This window comes from Dipodomys merriami, unplaced genomic scaffold, assembly GCF_024711535.1.
Source record: "Dipodomys merriami isolate MVZ:Mamm:240054 unplaced genomic scaffold, mDipMer1.0.p SCAF_200, whole genome shotgun sequence".
Classification (NCBI taxonomy): Eukaryota; Metazoa; Chordata; class Mammalia; order Rodentia; family Heteromyidae; genus Dipodomys; species Dipodomys merriami.
In genome coordinates, this window is record NW_027203383.1 from 1,877,034 (window position 1) to 1,897,365 (window position 20,332).

The following is a 20,332-nucleotide window of genomic DNA, read 5'->3' on the forward strand; positions in this document are numbered from 1 at the left end:
GTGTAAGTCTAGAAGTAGGAGACTTGGGTCAAATTTGGCAACTCCCCAGAGTCTCAGAGAGCAAAGTTGTGTTTGTCTTTCTGTTGAGTCCATTTCTCATGCATACAAATACAAATGGCCATCATCTCCACATAGGCTCCACTTCTTCTTTTTTTATTGTTTTGGTCCGTCGTGGGGCTTTTGGTCCGTCGTGGGGCTTGACCTCTGTCCCTGAACTCTTCAGCTCAAGGCCAGCGCTCTACAACTTGAGCCACAGTGCCACTTCTGGTTTTCTGGTGGCTCATTGGAGATAAGAGTCTCAAAACTTTCCTGCCCAGGCTGGCTTTGAACTGTGATCCTCAGATCTCAGCCTCCTGAGTAGCTAGGATTATAGGCATGAGCACTGGTGCCCAGCTTCTTCTTCTTCCTTTTTCCTTGCCAATCCTGGGCTTGAACTGAGGGCCTGGGCACTGTCTTTAAGTTTCTTTTTGCTCAAGGCTAGTGTGCTACCACTTGAGCACAGCACCACCTCTGTTTCTGTGGTACTGAGGAATTGAACCCAGGACTTCATGCATGCTAGGCAAGCCCTCTACCACTAAGCCACACTCCCAGCCCTAGATTTGCTTTTTTGAGTCATGGTCTTGCTATGTTGGACTTGAACTCACCATTTCCCTGTCTCAGGCTCCTCAGTTCTGGAATCATAGGCATGTGCTACCAAGCCTAGTTTCCAGGTTTATGTATCTTTCTGTTTTCTTGTTATATTTTTTGCCATATAAACCAGTGAATAAGCTTAGGGAACTTTGTGAAAAGTCTTTTAGGCAGAAGAAAAAGTCCAAAAATGAGCTCAGTGTGCTTTGAGTTTTAGTAAGAGGCCAGTGTGGCTGGCCAGTGGGAGGCAGGAAACAGAAAGTGGTCAGAGAAGGGAGCGGGAAAGCCAGATGGCATGGTGAGCTGTAATCAGTACAGCAAAGTGAGGCAAACATTTAAGACCTAAAATTGTCACTCCAGACAGTGGTGAGACTAGATGGGAAATGAATACAATGGCTTGCGGGGGGGGGGGGGGGGATTAAATGAATGAAGAAGAAAAGAAACAATAACTGAGTAGCTCCTATGTGTCTTTTCTGCCTTCAGTTTTTAAAAGTTAACTGTTAACAATGAACTGTTGGCCAGCTACTGGTCACTCATACCTGTAATCCTAGCTACTTAGGAGACTGAGAATCAGAGGATCGTGTTCTTCAAAGCCAGCCTGGGTTGAAAAGTGCATGAGACTCTATTTCCAAAATAATAACACCAAAAAATCCAGGCTGAAGTCTCTAGTGGCAGAACCCCAGCTAAGCAAGCAAGTTGGGTAAGCACAAGGTGCTGAGTTCAAACCCCAGTATCACTCCAAAGTTAACCATTATTTAAATTTGTAAACAAGAATGTCTAGCTGGTAAACAGTCGAACCATGATTCACCTCTGGTCAGTTAGACTATGCTGAAGACCACAGCCCCTGATTATGGGTCTGCTCACCTGGGTTTGCACAGCTCTCCTCTGCTGCACCCACGATAAGACTTCAGAGAAGTTGCTTCACTGTGAATTACAATTCACAAATGGCAGTAGCTTGGGCTCCCCTCTGGAGGCTCTGGGGAAGGGTCCCCTTCTAGCCCCCTTCTAATCGTTGTTTGTTTCTGTTCCATTGAGTAGTGGGGCTACTTGCTGGCTTATAGCTAGCAGTTTTCCTTCTTTCTTTCTTTCTTTCTTTCTTTCTTTCTTTCTTTCTTTCTTTCTTTCTTTCCTTCCTTCCTTCCTTCCTTCCTTCCTTCCTTCCTTCCTTCCTTTTTTTGTCGGTTGTGAGGCTTGAACTCTGGGCCTGGGCGCTGTCCCTCAGCTCTTTAGCTCAAAGCTAGCATTCTACCACTTGAGCCACAGCGCCACTTCTGGTTTTCTGGTGGCTTATTAGAGGTAAGAGTCTCATGGCCTTTTCTGTTTAAGCTGGCTTTGAACTATAACCTCAGATCTCAGCCTCCTGAGTAGCTAGGTGTGAGCCACCGGTGGGATCAGAAATCCTTAAAGTGTGGGCTGGGAAGGTGGCTCAGGGGTATAGTGCTTGCCTTGCATACATGAGGCCTTGGGTTCAATTCCTCAGCACCACATAAGCAGAAAAAACCAGAAGTGGTGCTATGGCTCAAGTGATAGAGTACCAGTCTTGAGCTGAAGAGTTGAAGGACAGTGGCCAGGCCCAGAGTTCAAGCCCCACGACTGACAAAAAATAAAAAGAAATCCTTAAAGTGCTGTACAGGAGTACAGCAAATTGTATCTACCTTCTTAGACCATACCACTTAAGTCTTTTGTTCTGAGGATTGAATCCAGGATTTTGTGCATGCCAGACAAAGGCTTTAGACCTAGTTACATCCCCAATCCTGCCATACCATTTACTCCAATGGATAGAAACTTACTAGCTTCTACTCTGACAGCTACTACTTTAGCCATGAAGAAGGATGTAGAAAATAAATAAGAGCAAGGCATAGTGGCTTAAGCCTATAATTTTAATTACTTGAGAGGTAGAGACTGGCTGATCCTGGTTCAAGGACATCTCAGGTATAGAAATTTTCCCATACTATATTACAAACAATGGCTGGACAAGGTGGTGTGCACCTGTTATCCCAGAAGTAAAAGGAAATACAAATCAGAGGATTGCAGTCCAGGCAAGCCCAGGCATGATAAAGCAAGAGATTTTCTTGAAAATAATGCAAAAAAAAAGGACTGGGGAGAGTTCAAGTATTAGAGTGACTGTTTAGTACGCACGAAGACCAGAGTTCAATCCTCAGGAAGACAAAAAAAAAAAAGTAAGAAGATGAAATAAGATATGCAGAACCCTTGTCATCAAGCAGTTTACATATTAGTTGCAAGGCATTGAATTGATTTAGACATTCAAAGAATGAAGGCAGGTAGAAGGCTGGACTGATAAAGGTTTGTGTGCTATTTAGGTCACTGGCTCAAGATAACTGCTGTAAAGAGAAGCTGCCCCTGGGGCCAGCACCAGCTGTTTGACCGAAAGGGGAAGGATTTTGCAGGAAATGAGAGCTTTTGGTACAAAGGAAGGCATGAAGACCCTGCCCAGGTGTGTGGAGTGGATGCGGCAACAGGAAATGAGGTCACGGGAACAGGTGGAGCCAGGCCATATTGCCACAGTAAGGTTTTATTCTGGGAAGGCTGGAATGGGTTTTTGAGCTGGAGTTTTGGAAACAGTGGTGTCAATTGCACAGCAATGAGACTGTAATAGAAGCCACTGAACACACACTTAAGATGATTAAAATGGGAAGCGTCAGGTTCTATAGAGTTGCCAAAATTAAAAAAATTAAAAACAGGGGCTGGGAAGGTGGCACAGTGCGTAGAGTGCTTGCCTTGCAGGCATGAGTCCCTGGGTTCGATTCCTTAGTACCACATAAGCAGAAAAAGCTGGAAGAGCGATAGCCTTGAGCTGAAACGCTCAGGGACAGCACCCAGGCCCAGAGTTCAGGCCCCACGACCAACCAAAAAGAGAGAGAGAGAGAGAGAGAGAGAGAGAGAGAGAGAGAGAGAGAGAGAGAGAGAGAGAGAGAGAGAGAGAGAGAGAGAGAGAGAGAGAGAAGCAGTACTAGAACAAAATATAAACCAAAGGAGTTGGGAGCAAACACTCAGAGGGAGGTAGAGTAAGAACAATTTCTTTTTTTTTGGGTCCGGTCGTGGGGCCTGAACTCTGGGCCTGGGCGCTGTCCCTCAGCTCTTCAGCTCAAGGCTAACGCTCTACCACTTGAGCCACAGCGCCACTTCTGGCTTTTTTTTTTTTGTTTATGTGGTGCTGAGGAATTGAACCCAGGGCCTCAGGTATGCAAGGCAAGCGCTCTACCACTGAGCCACCTTCCCAGCCCAGTAAGAACAATTTTTAAAGCCACCTGAAGGGGCCCAAGGGAGACTCTGGGGAGCTGGACAGGCTCAATTTTGCATCTGAGTACTGGTTACTGGTAGATGATGGTTCAAGGTCAGTTTAGGCATAAAAGTTCCCCATATTACAACTTTTCTTTGTGCTGGCACTGGGACTTGAAATCAAGGGCTGGACACTATCCTTTAGCTTTTTGCTTAATGCTGGCACTCTGCCACTTGAGCCATTCTGGCTTTTTAGTGGTTAATTGGAGATAAGAGTCTCATGAAGCTGGGTGCTGGTGGATCATGCCCATAATCCTAGCTACTCAGGAGGCTGAGATCTGAGGATCACGGTTCAAAGCCAGCCTGGGCAGGAAAGGCCGTGCGACTTATCTCCAATTAACCACCAGAAAACCAGAAATGGCGTGTGGCTCAAGTGGTAGAGGACTAGCCTTGAGCTGAAGAACTCAGGTTCAGTGCCCAGGCCCAGCGCTCAAGCCCCATGACCAACAAAAAAGAAAAAAAAGAACAACCCCCCAAACAAACAAACAAACCAAGCAGAAATAGCTCAGAGACAGTGTCCAGGTCCTGAGCTCAAACCCCATGGCTGACCAAAAAAAAAGGTCTTGTGAACTTTCTTTCCTGGGCTGGCATTCAACCATGATCCGGATTACAGGCATGAGCCACCACACCAGTGCTGGGCTGTTGTTTTACAATCTTAATTTCTTCATCTCCCACCATTAGATTTAAAAAAAAATCTGCAATGACTCCTCTGTGGAATTTTCTGTAGTGACTCAGTTTGCTGCCACACTGGGTGACAACCCTTGCTCATATCTGGCCTTATCAACCTCTTCTTGTTTAGTCTGGTGGCATGAGCACCAGCCATGGTTTTTGGAGGCACTTGCTGGGATGTGGATGGTGGTGGTGAAGAGGGTCCTACATACCCAGGGGGCCCTGATGCCAGTCTGCCTACCTTGCTGCCACCAGGGGGTGTATAGGTGTCCAGCTGAGCCAATAGCACTTCCCCTGGCCGAGCATTTCTTATGCTATGCTGATGTCCCCTCAGAGGGCACCCAGGGCACAGGTGCTTCCCGAGGCACAGATTTCCACCTTGTTTTCCTCACTGAAGGGGTCCCCAGAACCTAGGCAGGAACATGTATTTAGGGAGCATTTACTTGGCACTCAGCAATGTGTTAGCAAATAGAATTCTCAGAGACTGCATGAAGTACATACTGCTTTTCCCACTGGGGAACCCTGGGCACAGACAGCAAAGGAAGTTGCCTGGGTCACATAGTTTGTAAATGGAGGAGTAGTCTTGTGCGTCCAAGCCCTGTACTCCTTCTTGAGGCTGGACAACCCTAGCCACCCTGCAGCCTCTCCTAACCATCACCATGGCAACCCCAGCAGCTCCTCCCATTGGTCTCCAATTATAGCCACTTTCCTGGTTGTAAAGTCAGCTCTTAGCCCTCACTGCGGTGTGAAGAAGCTGTGGCTGTTCCCAATGTTTTGCCAGGTATCAGGCCCCTACAAGTATTCAACTGTTAAGGCCTAATCAGCCCAAGTCTATCTTTTATTCCCGGTGAATGAGGGGGTGGTTAAGAACACATTTCTGTCTCTTACTAAACAGCACATTTCCAAGGGGTAGAAATGGAATCCTACTTATCTCAAGCTATTCCCTGCACACATGGGGTGCTTACTGAATGTGTGGCATGACTGGATGAATGAACTTGTAGTGCTCTGTACTGTAGAACTGGATGTGGACTGGGATAGACCTGGGCTTGAGTCCCAAGGTCATTTCCAAACTGTGCTCTTGGGCCACATAACATGTACTTGACTCAGGGCTGACAAAACTTTTTCTTTCAAGGATGGACCATAAATATTATCAGTTTTGCCAGGTGCTGGTGGCTCATGCCTGTAATCCTAGCTACTCAGGAGGCTGAGATCTGAGAATCTTGGTTCAAAGCCAGCCCAGGCAGGAAGGTCTGTGACACTCTTATCTTCAGTAATCCACCAGAAAACCAGAAGTGGTGCTGTGGCTCAAGTGGTAGGGTGCTTGCCTTGAGCTGAAGACCTCAGGCAAAGTGTCCAAGTCCAGACAGAGCTCAGGCCCCATGATGGACAAAAAATAAGGTAAAATAAATATTTTCAGCTTTATGGGCTATGTAGTCTGTTACATGCAATATCTTCCACAGCTAGAGAAGACACCCAATGGATGCAGCTGTCGTCCCATAAACCTTTATTTACAAAAATAGGTGACAGAAGCCAGTATGGTGGTTCATGCCTATAATCCCAGCTACTTGGGTGGCCAAGATTAAGAGGATAGAAGTTTAAGTTCAGCCTGAGCAAAAAAATTAGCAAGATTTCCCCTTCCCCCATTTCCATAAACTAGATGTAGTGGTATGTGCCCGCATCTCAGATGGAGGTGTGGCAAAGAAGATGGGTGAGATACAGAATAATTGAATGACAGGGGAAAGCAGCCATGAATGTCTAAGGAGGCAATGCTGGGGAGTATTGTAAGGTGAGAAGCAAATACTTCTGGCTTTTTACCAAAGCATGGCAGAATTTGGCCTCTCACTTAAAATGTATTTTTTTTCCACATTGTAAGTCTAAAGGGATATTTGGTGGCACAAAAGGTCCACTAAAGTTGTTGGGAAAATGACGGAAGAGGAAGAGGAAGAAGAGAAGGAGGAGGGCAAATGAAAGCATCGTTTATCTGTCACCTTAGAATAGGGCAGCACCATGATTGACGTGGTATGGCTGTCCTCATTGGGTTTAATTTTAAAATTTGACCATGACCATATCGAAGTCTCAAAGTGCAGAGGTTGCCAAATGCTTACATAACTTGGCCATGGTTATAACTGAAACTGCAGCCAAGTTGCAAACATTAAAAAAATTATCTTTGCTATTGGTGTGACAAAGCATTTGAAGATGTTCCTGGTATTTTATTGTCAATTGTGAGTGAGTAAGTGTGTGTGTGTGTGTGTGTGTGTGTGTGTGTGTGTGTGTGTGTGTGTGTGTGTGTGTGTTCCAGTATTAGGGCTTTTATTCTCACTTGACTTTTGTTCACTAAAGTCTGGTACGCCACAACTTGAGCCTTTTTTTTTCCTTGTTAATTGGAGATAAGAGGCTCAAGAACTTTGCTTCCCTGGCTGGGTTTGAACCTTGATCTTCAGGTCTCAGCCTCCTAAGTAGTAGCTAGGATTATAGGCATGAGCCACCAGTGTCAAGTTTTATCAATTTGTAAAGTGATGGTAAGGATACAGTTATTGGCTAGAAATCCTGAGGTACCAACTGCACTTATCTATGGTTTGTAAAAAGAACAAAACAATGGAGGCTGGTGGTGGGTGGGGGATGTATTTTGTAGGGGCACGGTGTGGTGCACTGTGATGCTGGAGCTGTTGACACTAGGTTGGGCATCCATTTAGCTTCAGGTTGTCTTGAAGCCATAGTGACATGACATTTTCTGCCATTCTTAGCTATGGAAAAGAGGGACCATTAGCTGGTGTGGGAAGTGTTGGATTTCCTTTTTAACTTAGGTGTGGTAGATTTGCAACTTTCAAAGCAAACTGTAGAAATAGTCATTGTCGACAAAGAAGCACTTGGTCAATGAAAATCAAGAGTCCATCTTCACTTAAATACAATTTGCAATGTTTGTTATTTTTTGTATGTTTAGAATGTCATTTTTCCCCCCAGTCATGGGGCTTGAACTTAAGACTGACCACTGTCCCTGAGCTTCTTTTGCTCAAGGCTACCACTCTACTACTTGAGCCACAGCGCCTCTTCGGGCTTTTTCTGTTTATATGGTACTGTGGAATCGAACCCAGGGCTTCACGTATGCTAGGCAAGTGCTCTACCACTGAGCTACTTTCCCAGCCCCGGAAATGTTTTTGAAGTTAAATAAACAGTGTTGCACTAAAAGAAAACACCCTGTAACAATACCAACTAAATCCTCTTGGGAAGTAGTATTGTTTAGGGATTGAGAGCAAAGGACTCAGCAATTGGACCGCTGAGGTCCTGATTCTGGTCTGACCGCTTAAGACGTATTGTAACCCAGGGAAAACCTATCTCCAGGATCTTGTCCATCTCTCCAAGGGTTGTTGTGTAGGATTAAATGGTTTTGCACACTCGGATCTCCTGGTATTCCTTTAGAACTTCTAAAACTCCAGGCACAATCCATAAAGATGACAAGTGCGCTTCACTAAATCTGAAAGATCCCCTAGGTAGCTCCAATCCATCACCAGGTTGGAAATCAGGAGATCAGCTTGACCTTTCACCTCCCCTGAGTCCGGGTCTGCCCCAGGTAAGGAACCCCAAGCCCGGCCAAAGTCCCAGCCTCCCAGCCGGGGCCCGGGAGCACCGCCCTGGGACGCTGGGATTTGTAGTCCTCCTGGCCGGCCTTATTCTCGGTTCCTATTGGTTCTCCCAGGTGCCCCACCCTTCCGTCCCACCAATCACCGCGGAGCAGCAGGCCCAGCGCAGGGAGCGGCGGCGCTGCGGTTCAATCTCAGCAGGGCGGGCGTCGGAGGGGTTCTCACGCTCTCGTCGTCCCCGCAGCCGGCGCCACCCGCGCAGGTAACCGCGGGCGGGGAGGGGCGATCGGGGCCCGAGACCCAGGCTCGGGGGTGAGAGGAGGAGATGGAGAGGGCGGGGGGAAGATCGGGACCCGGGCTGCGGGCGAGGCGCCGGCTGCCACCACCCTTGGCCTCGCGTGCGGGGTTTTTTCGCGTTCCCCGACCACTGCTGGACAGGAATCCGAGGATTCCCTGGGGGACGTCCCGCCACCTCCCGGCCCTGAGTGCTGCGGGGTGGTGCCGGCGGGGAGGGCTCTCGCGTCGCGCATGCGTGCTTTGACAAAAGGGGAGAAACTGAGGCACACAAGGAAGCCACGCAGGGCTAAGCGCGTCCGGCCTTCCTCCGCCCCCCCTCCCCCGCACTGGGGAGGTGTCGGGCGGGGCCGGGGTCGGGGCCGCTCTCGGGAGAGTTCTGGCGGCGGTGCTTTCAGAGCGGAGGGGATGGTGGTGGTGGAGGACCTGTGGGGCGCACAGCAGAAATACCCCGGGAGTCCCGCCGGGGGTCCGCGGCGCCCCGATCTTCCCGAGTTGCGGCGGTGGGAATTCCAGGAACGCGTCCGGCCTGGCCAGCCGGGCGCTGCCCCCTCTCCGACCGCCCCAGCCTGGCCCCGGCTGGGGGGCTGCTAGGAGGAACTCTGGCCTCCCCGACCGCCCCAGCCTGGCCCCAGCTGGGGGGCTGTTAGGAGGAACTCTGGCTCACGCGCTTTGTCTCCTGGGTGAAAATGGGTGTGCAGGGTTGGAATCTCACCCTGGGGTATCGAGTGACCAGAATGGGCCAGCTTTCCTTACCCCTAGGTCAACAAAGCCAGCTCCCTTTGAGCGTTTCTAAGCTTTTGTTTTTAAGACCGAGTCTTGTTTTCCTAGTCCAGAATGGTCTCGAATTCTCTCCGTCGCCCAGCCTAGCCAGTCACCTGCCTCAGTCTCCTGAGTGCTGGCATGACAGGCATGTGTCACCATGCAGGGACCTTTGCTGAGTGGAGGTGGAGGGCTGGGCAGGAGCTGGTGAGGTGCAGGAGAGGGTTTCATCCGTGGAGAAACAGCGAGGGGAAGACGCGGAGACCACCCTGCTTTTGTAGCTGCAGTGGTGGAGCCTGTGAAGCGGGTCGGGTGGTGGATGGAGTGTGGGTGCTGTCTTGAATAATGCCCTCGAGACTGCTTCCCAAGGAGCTCTGTGTCTCAGATACTTTGCAGGGTAGAAAAGACAGAGAGCTAGACGCAGTGGTCTCAGGGAGAATGGTGGTGAGTTTTATACATGGTAGCAGTGGAAGGGAGAGGAGGGGAGGGGGAGAGGGAGAGGGCGAGGGAGGGATGATCTGTTGAGGAAGTAGAACAGACCGTGTCCAGTAATGCCGCCATGTGTTACTTAGTAGTAGGTTTTTCCTCCGAGAGGATGTCAGCCTATTCTGTTGCTGTGCAAACATCCACAGTTTTTTTATACTGTCCTAAATGGGACCCGTTCATCCCCATTCACAGCCACTTGATAGGATCAAAACATGTAGTACCCAGAGGCACCAGGCTATTTTACAGTGAGGGTTTTTTGTTGTTGTTGTTGTTTTGGGCCTGTACTGGGGCTTCAACCCCGGGGCTGAGTGCTATCCCTTAGCTTTTTCTTTCAAGGCTAGATCTCTACCACTTGAGCTCCAGCTCTGCTACTTCTGTCTTATGGATTTGTGTGCCTGGGCTGGTTTCAAACCACTATCCTCATATCTCAGCCTCCTGAATAACTAGTATTATAGGTGAGCCTCTGCTGGGTGCTTAGCTCACAGTAAGCATTTTTTTTTTTTTGTTAGTTTCTGGCTACTTCCATTTTTTCTGTTTACTTGGTACTTAGAAATTTAACTCAGTGCTTCATGCATGCTAGGCAAGCACTCTACCACTAAGCCACCTTCCCAGCCCAATCCTGGAGATTTCTGAAGAGAAGCAAGTTTGAATTTATTGCCACCTTGTTTAAAATAAAGCCTTATCTAGCTATTCAGATCTGAGATCTAAAAAGCTGCTAGTGGGGCTATGGCTCCTCTAGCCTTGAGCAAAATAGCTAAGCAAGAGGGCAAGGCCTTGAGTTCAGGCCTCAGTACTAGTACCATAAAGCAGTGAACACACACACACACACACACACACACACACACACACACACGTATGTATGTATGTATGTATTTTATTTTTTGCCGGTCCTGGGGCTTGAAATCAGGGGCCTGGGCACTGTCCCTGAGATTCTTTTTGCTCAAGGCTAGCACTCTACCACTTGAACCACAGTGCCATTTCTGGCCTTTTCTGTTTAGGAATGTAACCGGAGCTTCATGCATGCTAGGCAAGCACTCTACCACTGAGCCACATTCCCAGCCCAAGAAAATCTTTAATATATGTTCACTGGGGGCTGGGAATGTGGCTCAGTGGTAGAGTCCTTGCCTAGCAGGCGAGAAGCCTTGGGTTCAATTCCTTAGTACCACAGAAACAGAAAAAGTTGGATGTGGTGCTGTGGCTCAAGTGGTAGAGTGCTAGCCTTGAGCAAAAGAAGTTCAGGGACAGGGCCCAAGCCATGAGTTCAAGCCCTGGGACTTGCCAAAAAATAAAAAGAAAAAAAAGAAAAAAAGATTTTCTTAACTGTGCATGAGGAAGTTTGGGGAGGAATTGTGGCTTGGTCAGTGTACCATCCCCTCCTCCTACCCCCCCCCCCCCCCCCATGGGTAATTTTGAGTAGAAATACAAACAGGAGGAAAGCTGGTCTTGGGAAAACAATGCATAGACCACCCACAGACAGAATCATTTTCCTGCTGGTAGCCAGGAATTATTTGCATTTGAGACTCAGAACTTAGTTTTTGTGGAACCTGAATCCGGTGGACTTCAAAGGTTATTAAATCTAGAGTCTAGTTTGCCATTGAATCACTCATTCTCTATCTCTCTCTTAAAAAGATAAAGTAACCTAAATCAAATACAAAGATAACTTTGTGAGGAAGTGGTGTTATGGCTCTTTGTGTTAGCCTTGAGCAAAAACACTCAGAGATAGTGCCCAGGCCTTGAGTTCAAGCCCCATGACTGACAAAGAAAGAAAGAAAGAAAGAAAGATCTAGTCAAATTTTGCTTTAGTTGCATTTTTTTCCCTCCCAGTACTGGGGCTTGAACTCAGGGCATCCTACTTTAGCTTAGCTTTTTCACTCAAGGCTGGTGCTCTACTACTTGAGCCACACCTCCACTTCTACCTTTTTTGCTGGTTAACTGGAGATAAGAGTCTCTTTGATTTGTCTGCCAGTGATGGTTCTGATTTTCAGATCTCAAACTCCTGAGTTGCTGGGATTACAGGTGTGAGCTATAGTATTTAAAGATTTCCCAGCGTCCTGTCAAAAGCATCTCATGGCTGATTTGGCTAGGCAATGGCCACTTGTTGTGGGTTTGCTGTTACAAATAGACTTGCTCTTCACATCTTACAGTCTTCTCTATTGAAAAGGAATTCCTTCCCCTTTGGTTGTAATCTTCCTTGTCTCAGCCCCACCTTTCTCCAATGGCTGTCATTCCCATCTGACAACCTGGCCTGCCCCTTCCCTCTGGAATATCTGCTCAGTCTCTGATTTTCATCTTGTGGCTGACTGCCGTGTGTCTGCTGGGCCACACTGTGGGGTGGATGTTGGGAGGATGGAGACGAGCTGGGGGGTGTTGGGATTGGGCTCATGGATTGTGGCTAGGTTGAAGGCAGTTGTGGGATCCAGGTGAGCTAGGGCCTCGAACCTCTTCCTCTTTTTTCTTTTTTTTTGGGGGGGGGGTCCGGTCGTGGGGCCTAGACGCTGTCCCTCAGCTCTTCAGCCCAAGGCTAGCACTCTACCACCTGAGCCACAGCGCCACTTCTGGCTTTTTTTCTTTTTGCTTATATGGTGCTGAGGAATCGAACCCAGGGCCTCATGCGTGCAAGGCAAGCGCTCTACCACTGAGCCACCTTCCCAGCCTGAACCCCTTCCTCTTTAGCTTTTCCCTGTGATTACAAATGAGAGACTCGTGGGATGCTGCAGGATTACTCATGATGTCGTTGGTGCTTTGACTTGGTCATGAAGAATATAATAGCTGATCAGAAAGCTGCTGACCTAGGCCAGCTGCTCTGAGACGAGCTGGTTACTGGCAGTAATGGAATGCGCCTCAGATGTGTGAGCTCTAGCCAGGAGCTGGTGGCTCACGCCTGTAATCCTAGCCACTCAGGAGGCTGAGATCTGAGGTTCGTAGTTCAAAGCCAGCTCTGGCAGGAACAAGTCCATGAGACTCTCTCTGTTCTCCAATTAGAAAACCATAAGTGGTGCTGTGGCTCAAGTGGTAGAGCGCTAGCCTTGAGCTGAAGAGCTGAGGGACAGCGCCTAGGCTTCAAGCCCCATGACTGACCAAAAACTAAAAGAATGGGTGAGCTCTGAGCTGGGCGAGAGCTGTGCCACACTCCCGTGGGGTGCTCTGGGACCTCCATGTTTTGTTTCTTGTTCTCTGTGGCCTGGACTCTGGATTGTTTCTTCACACATTCCTCTACATGCCCCTTTCGTAGTTAGCACAGGGTTGAGTCTTGGAGAGGAACCTGCATGGCGTGAGACCATCTTTGACCTCACCCTCACTTGTGTCTGGTGAAGTCTACTTTCTTACCTAGAACAACCATAGAAAGCAAATCTGAGGGCCTTTTATGGCAGTTACCCATCCATGGAACTTCCCTGGGGCTAAAGAACTGTGAATTCTCCAGGAAATGAGAAGTTTTTGTTTCCTTTGTTGCTGTTTTGGTTTTCTTTTTGTCTTCTTTGGTTGCGTATTTATCTTTGGGAAGGTCAGGGGGCACAGAAGTAGGGACAAAGGGTGAACAAATGCAGCCATGGTACTGGCCACTCTGTTGAAAATGAATATACAACTTGTGGGTGGGGCTGGGAGGGTAAAACTGGGAGACAGTGAGAGAAGGGGCGACATTGCCCAAAAAGAGATGTCATCCCTTGGTATACCTCATTTATAATAACAATAAAAATACTAAATAAGAAATGTGAATTCATGGGGGCTGGGAAGGTGGCTCAGTGGTAGAGTGCATGCCTTGCATGCCAGAGGCCCTGGGTTCGATTCCTCAGCACCACATAAGCAAAAAGAAAAAAAAGCCGGAAATGGTGCTATGGCTCAAGTGGTAGAGCGCTAGCCTTGAGCTGAAGAGTTGAGGGACAGTGCCCAGGCCTAGAGTTCAGGCCCCATAACTGGACCCAAAAAAAAAAAAAAAAAAAAAAAAGAAATGTGAATTCAGACTGGGCATGGTGGTCCTGCCTGTAATCCCAGTACTCAGGAAACAGAGGTGGGAAGATCAGAAGTTCCAGGCCAGTCTGGGCTACATAGTTAGGTCCCTGTCGAACATAAAACACACAAAAAGCAACAACTCCCTCCCCCCACCCCCCACACCCCCCAACCAAAACCACCAAAAGATGTCAGGTACAACTTGAAAGATGCTTTTGCTGAGTCCTGTGAATTCATGACAAGTTCCCCAACGTCGTATCTGAGCTATTCTCTGCCACAGTCTCTTTGCACTCCCCTTAGGTTCCTGGAATGACCAGACTTATAAGGCAGATGGTCCCTCAACAAGCAATGTCTTATCTTAAAGCCAACAGCCCAAATTCAGGAAACCACCTTGTTTTTGTTCTGTTCTAGTAATAAAGTGAGAACAATTCTCCACAACTCCTCCAAGGACAAAGACTGAGCTAATGGTCAACCAGGATAGACTTTTTTTTGGTGATTCATTGGAGATGAGCCTCTCACAGACTTTCCGGCCCCAGCTGGCTTCCAATCTTGATCCTCTGATCTCAGCCTCCTGAATAGAAGGATTACAGGCGTGAGCCACCAGTGCCTCCCTTCTTAAAGTTCTTTGTTCTTATCAGTCCTTTATACGTGGCTGTACACTTTGCTTCTCTGACTTTTGCAGTTGGACTCCGGAGGCACAGAATGGCGCAGAGCGCTGCGGTGCTGCTTCTCAGCCTGGTCCTGGGTGCAGATGCCATTCCTGTGGGCGTGGACGACCCCGAGGACGGGGGCAAGCACTGGGTGGTGATTGTGGCGGGCTCCAATGGCTGGTATAATTACCGGCACCAGGTAAGAATGAGACTCTTCTGCTAACGATGCAGGCAAGGAAGAAACTGACCAGTTGGAACTATTCCTAGTAGAAAAGACTTGGCTTGATTTGAGATGGGGTCTCGGCTATCCTAGAAGGATGCAGAGATTTTTTTTCTGTCTCTGCCTCCTGATGGCTGAGATTACAGGCATGGGCTAGAAAAGCCTTCTGCACGCCTGTGGGGCTGGCAGAGTGCTGCGGGTTGGCAAGGGGCAGAGAAACGGGAGCGTTCACTCACTGCTGCTATGCCGTGCGTGTCGTAACTTGGTAAATGATCACGTGGCATATTGGAAAGTGTCACTGTGGGGACAGTGGCAGGTTCTCAGCAGCACCTGCATCTAACGTGGGCATTCCCTCCTCCCGGTCTTGGTGCTGGTTAGATGTAGGTCATTGTTTTTTGTTGCTGGCCTGTGCTGTGCATTGTTAGATGTTTAGCGGCGTCTCTGGCCTCTACTGGATATGATATCAGCGTTGCCCATTCATTCCCCAGTGACACCCTAAAACACCTTGACACGGCCAGAGGTCTCCGACAGCAAACCCAGCTGGGTTGAGACCCAGTGTCGTTGGTTTTGTAGAGAAGGTCCGAGACTGAGACCTGGATAGAGGAGGTGGCCATTGCAGGTGATACAGCATGTCCAGGCTGGTAGGATGGACGCCGCCTAGGGAAATGTGCACTGGTGCAGCCACTCTGGAAGTTCTCTGGCTCTTTCTCAAGAGGTGAATTGTGAACTCACCCTGTGACCCAGCGATTCTTCTCTGAGTTATATGCCCTATTCATGATTGTTCCTATCAGCTTTAGTCCGAATAGCAAGAGACCAGAGTCACTCAAATGTCCATCAACCAATGGGTGGAGAAACCCGAGAAAAGCCACGGAATATTACTCAGCCGTCAAAATAGGGATGGAGTCATTATACTTGCTTTCATATGAATATGATGCACTTAATGCTAAGAAGGCAGTCCCAGAGACCACTTATTTTATGATTCCATTGCAATGAAAGTTCCAATTGGGGAAATCTATAGAGATATAAAGGTTGCTGGGGCTGAGAGTGTATGGCTCAAGGGAAAGGGCACCTGACTGGTAATCATGGGCCCTGAGTTCGAAGCCCAGTGCTGCTAAAATATGTATGTCTTCAAAAGTGGCCAAGAATGGGGCAGAATGGGGAATGCTCTGGGATAGTCAGAATGTTCTGGAATTATATATCTCAGTGAAGTCATTATTTTATTTTGCCAGTCCTGGGGCTTGAACTCAGGGCCTGGGCACTGTCTCTGAGCTTCTTTTGCTCAAGGCTAGCACTCTACCACTTGAGCCAGAGTGTCACTTCTGGCTTTTTCTTTGTATGGTACAGAGGAATCGAACCCAGGGTTACATGCATGCTAGGCAAGCACCCTACCACTAAGCCACATTCCCAGCCCTGGCTTTGAGTCTTGATCCTCAGATCTCAGCTTCTTGAGTAGCTAGCATTACAGGCGTGAGCCACTGGTACCTGGTCAAGTAGCTGTGTTTTTATGTTTTTAAAACATTTAAATAAATAAGGTGAAATAAGCTGGAAGATCTCATTTAAACTGGGATGCCCAAACAGGATTTCAACACATCATCAGTATCAACTTAATAATCAGAGGCCTTATGTTCACGGCTCCTGATGAGTCCGTTTGCATGGCCACATTCAAAGGGCTCATGTGCCACAAGGGGCTAGTGGCTGCCATGTTGGACAGTGCAGGTGCTAACTTGTGTCCCTGGCCGCCCTGGGGCAGGACGGGGACACTTCCCCCTGCCCCCCCCCTCCCGTCCCCATCTGCACTCCTGGGAGGGGCAGGAGGTTGATTTCTCTGCTTATACCTCATTTCTTGTGTGGTTTTGGAGTGCTAGCCAAACAGGAAATCTGACTTGAGTAAAAAGTTATTAAGGCAAAGCAATCCTTTTTAAAATTTAATGTTTAACCACAGACCTGCCCCACAGGGTGAGGAGCAACCTCCAGGGAGAAAGATAAAGACAGGTCACAGGTCATGAACCCACTGGCTCATCAGGTTGGCTTTTTTTTTTTTTTTGCCAGTCTTAAGGCTTCAACTCAGGGCCTGGGCACTGTCCCTGAGCTTCTTTGGCTCAAGGCTAGCACTCTACCACTTGAGCCACAGCGCCCCTTCTGGCTTTTTCTGTTTCTGTGGTACTGAGGAATGGAACCCAGGGCTTCATGCATGCTAGGCAAGCACTCTACCACTGAGCCACCTTCCCAGCTCCAAGTTGGCTTTTAAACAACCAATTTAACCAATCTCAGAGATACAAACAGCGCACATTTTCTCTCACGCGGAGGCTAGCTCTAAAGTATAAGGGGACATGGTAAATGATAGAGGACTCTAGACATCACACACAGTGACACCAAAGGAGGACACTCTTAGGGGAGGAACCCAAAGATGCAATGCTACGTGCATCTGATTGTATAAAATAGTACTTATCAAACCAAACTCCAGGAAATGGAAGCAAGAGGTTTTTTTCTTTGTTGCTGTTTTTGTTTTCTTTTCATCTTGTTTGTTTACTTGTCTTTGGGTGGGTGAGGGGGACACAGAAGTAGAGGGACAAAGGGTGACCAAGTGCTGCAGTGGTACCGCCAGACACTGTGGAAAATGAACTTGTGGCTGGGATGGGAGAGAGAAATGAAGACAGCGAGTAGAGGAATGACATTGTCCAAAAAGAAATGTACTCTTTACCTGACTTACGTAACTGCAGCCCCTCTGTCCATCACCTTTATAATAACAATTAAAACACACAAAACCCAACCAACTTAAAAAGATATGTCAGTTAAACATTATTATTATTATTACCTAATTGTCCCTTAGCCAGTAGATAAATCCTCGCTACTCAGGAAGACTGAGATCCAGAGGATCATGGTTTGAAACCAGCTTGGGTAGGAAAGCCCCCAAGACTATATCTCCAATTAACTAGTAAAAAGCCAGACTGGAGGCCTGGCTCAAGTGGAAGAGCACCAACTGCGAGCAAGAAATCTACTAGTTTATCCAGGCAAGCGGTGAAATGTGCAGAGAGAAAGGAAATGAGTAAGGCACGGCCACTGACAACCTATCTTTGTCCCCAGTGTGGGAGGATCATGGCACTGTGGCTGTGATGGTGAGCGCGGTGGCTTCGTGACTGTGGGGATAGATGAGCTGTGTGCCGTGTCCCTGCTGACCTGGCGCTGTCCCCAGCCAGCCAGCAGCATGTGCTTTGACTCTGGAGACTTCGTAAGCTCTCCCCCCACCCCCCCCATCAATGTTTCAACTGTGTATTCATTGGTTTGCGTTTGCCGGGCTGCATCAGTGTGGCTCCATTCCCACAGACTCTAGTGTTTTTTCTGTCTCCATGGACTTGGCTCACTCTTTTCCATTTGGCTCCCTGGCCAAGTAGCGGTGCCTTCTGCGTTAAGTGCCCTGAGCTGAGTCTGGAGGGCATCTCTGTAAGCCCCGTGCTAGGGCGTGGAGGGAGGGGGGAGGCCAGTCTCCATCCTGGAGAATGGGAGCCTGTGGAGCAGGTGCAGCCGAGCTGGACCAGGGCTGGGAAGAGGACGCTGGCGCTGGGAGGATGGGGGAGGGGGGCTCCTTCCAGAATGAGCCAGGAGCAGCACGCCCCGCCGTGGCCCCCTGGCCGCCCTGGGGTGTGCCTGAGTCGGAGGCTGGGATTGCGGCTCACCCAAGGCGCTGTCTGGTAAAGAACGCTGCTCGTGAGCGCTTGCTTATTTTCTCACTTGATCCTCAGAGAATGGCCCTAGCTGCAGACCCATTTTAGAATGGCTAAACTGAGCCACAGAGAGGCTAGGTAGCTTCTTTAAAGTCACACAGCTGGTAAGGGAGGGAGCCTGGATTTGAGCCCTGGCAGTTTGGCTCCATAGTGTGTTCATGTCTGCTCTGGTCCGGGGACACAGGCTTCTGAGCATGACATTATCAGGTTTTGCTCTCACATTTCCTTTCTTTACTGTTAAGAAATCCAAGCCTGGTGCCGGTGGCTCACACCTGTAATCCTAGCTACTTAGGAGGCTGAGATCTGAGGATCATGGTTCAAAGCCAGCCCAGGCAGGAAAGTCCGTGAGACTCTTATCTGCAATAAACCACCAGAAAACCGGAAGTGGCGCTGTGACTCAAGCAGTAGAGCGCTCGCCTTGAGCTGAAGAGCACAGGGACAGTGCCCAAGCCCAGAGTTCAAGCCCTATGACCGACAAAAAAAAACCAAACCCCCCAAACCCAAAAACCTTGTAGAGGAAAAGAGGCCATCTGTGTATGTTATCTTCCTGCCTCTTTTTTTTTTTTTTTTTGGGTCCGGTCGTGGGGCCTGAACTCTGGGCCTGGGCGCTGTCCCTCAGCTCTTCAGCTCAAGGCTAGCGCTCTACCACTTGAGTCACAGCTCCACTTCCAGCTTTTTACTTATGTGGTGCTGAGGAATCGAACCCAGGGCCTCGAGCATGCAAGGCAAGTGCTCTACCACTGAGCTACCTTCCCAGCCCCTCTTCCTGCCTCTTTTAATCAGACCCCAAACCTTTTTGCTGGGAGCAAATGGAGGAGGGGGACTTGGCCTCTAGTGTGGCTGGCAAAAATTCCATCACATGGTCATGTTCAAACCAGTTCCTGTTGAGAGAATAGGGATTTCTGACTCAGGGAATCTCCTGATCCTGCTAGAAAGGAAGAAGCCTGTCCCGGGGTAGATGAGGACAGCACGTGGTCCAGATAGCTGGGGATGCAGAAGGGAGGTGGGGAGAAGTAGGCTGGAAAGCTGGAGTCAGGGAGGCCTTCATGGTCAGGCTGGGAGCTGACGGCCAGTTAACAGCGCCCCCTTCCTTCCCTTTGAGGGAAGGTAGCCACTCAGAATCCCATAGAGAAGTTGGGCCGCCTCACTGCTGCTGCTTGCCTCAAGATGGGAGGAGGCAAACTTCGACAGCTGGGCACTGGTGCTCACATCTATAATCCTAGCTATCCACGAGGCTGAGATCTGAGGATCAAGGTTCAAAGCCAGTTTTATCTCCAATAAACCGCTAGAAATCGGTGCTGTGGTTTAAGTGGTAGAGTGCTAGTGTTGAACTGAAGAGCTGCGGGACAGTGCCCAGGCCCAGAGTTCAAATCCCAGGAACACACACACACACACACACACACACACACACACACACACACACACCCACGAGACAGTAAATCCTGTGGCTTTGTGGGTGACAGGCTGAAGGTGTGTCATGGGGCAGAGCTGCAGGGGTGCTGCTGGGCTGTTCCCACACCTGCCTGAGGCGGCATGGGATCCCAGAAGGACCAGACTATGGCCTTGTACCACCCCACGTGTCATGCTGCTCTGCACTTCACCTGCGGGCTTAGAGTGAACAGATGGCATCATCGGTTCACTTTTGTAGGTTGATGACATCATCGGTCTCTGTGGAGCCAGCGGCGGCGGCAGAGGGTGCAGGGATGTGCTGCAGAGCCCCAGCGCCTGACAGCACAGCGGCTGGGCACACCGCACGCCTGTCGGGAGGGGAGGGGCTGTGAAGCTTCCCTTCCCTGGACTGGAGCATGCCAGATGTAAGGAGCTTTTGCTCCCAGCCAATTAGCTCCCGGCGCTCCCAGTGCTGGGGTGGGCGTCTGTGGGGGCTGGAGATGCCCCCGAGAGACTGCCGGACGACTCACTGCAGCCAGGGCAGAGCCATGGCTGCTCACCACCGCCCAGCCCTCGCATGAGGTCTTGCTCAATCCTGTAGCCTTACCTCACAGGGCTCTGCTGATTTCCAGGAGGAAATGCAGGCAGGACAGATGGGAGCCTCTTAGACATAATTTCCCAACTGTCTGA

At 49.2% G+C, this 20,332-nt stretch overlaps 1 protein-coding gene across 1 annotated transcript in view; it reads left to right on the forward strand.

The window, feature by feature from the left end:
• The first annotated feature begins 8,317 nt into the window (after positions 1–8,317).
• LOC138833124 (legumain-like) overlaps positions 8,318–20,332 on the forward strand; it is a 31,257-nt gene continuing 19,242 nt past the window's right edge. The window contains exons 1-2 of the mRNA XM_070031470.1: positions 8,318–8,436; positions 14,344–14,510. Coding sequence (XP_069887571.1) covers positions 14,364–14,510 — 147 coding nt within the window. The 5' untranslated portion in view covers positions 8,318–8,436; positions 14,344–14,363. The remainder of the gene's footprint in view (positions 8,437–14,343; positions 14,511–20,332) is intronic.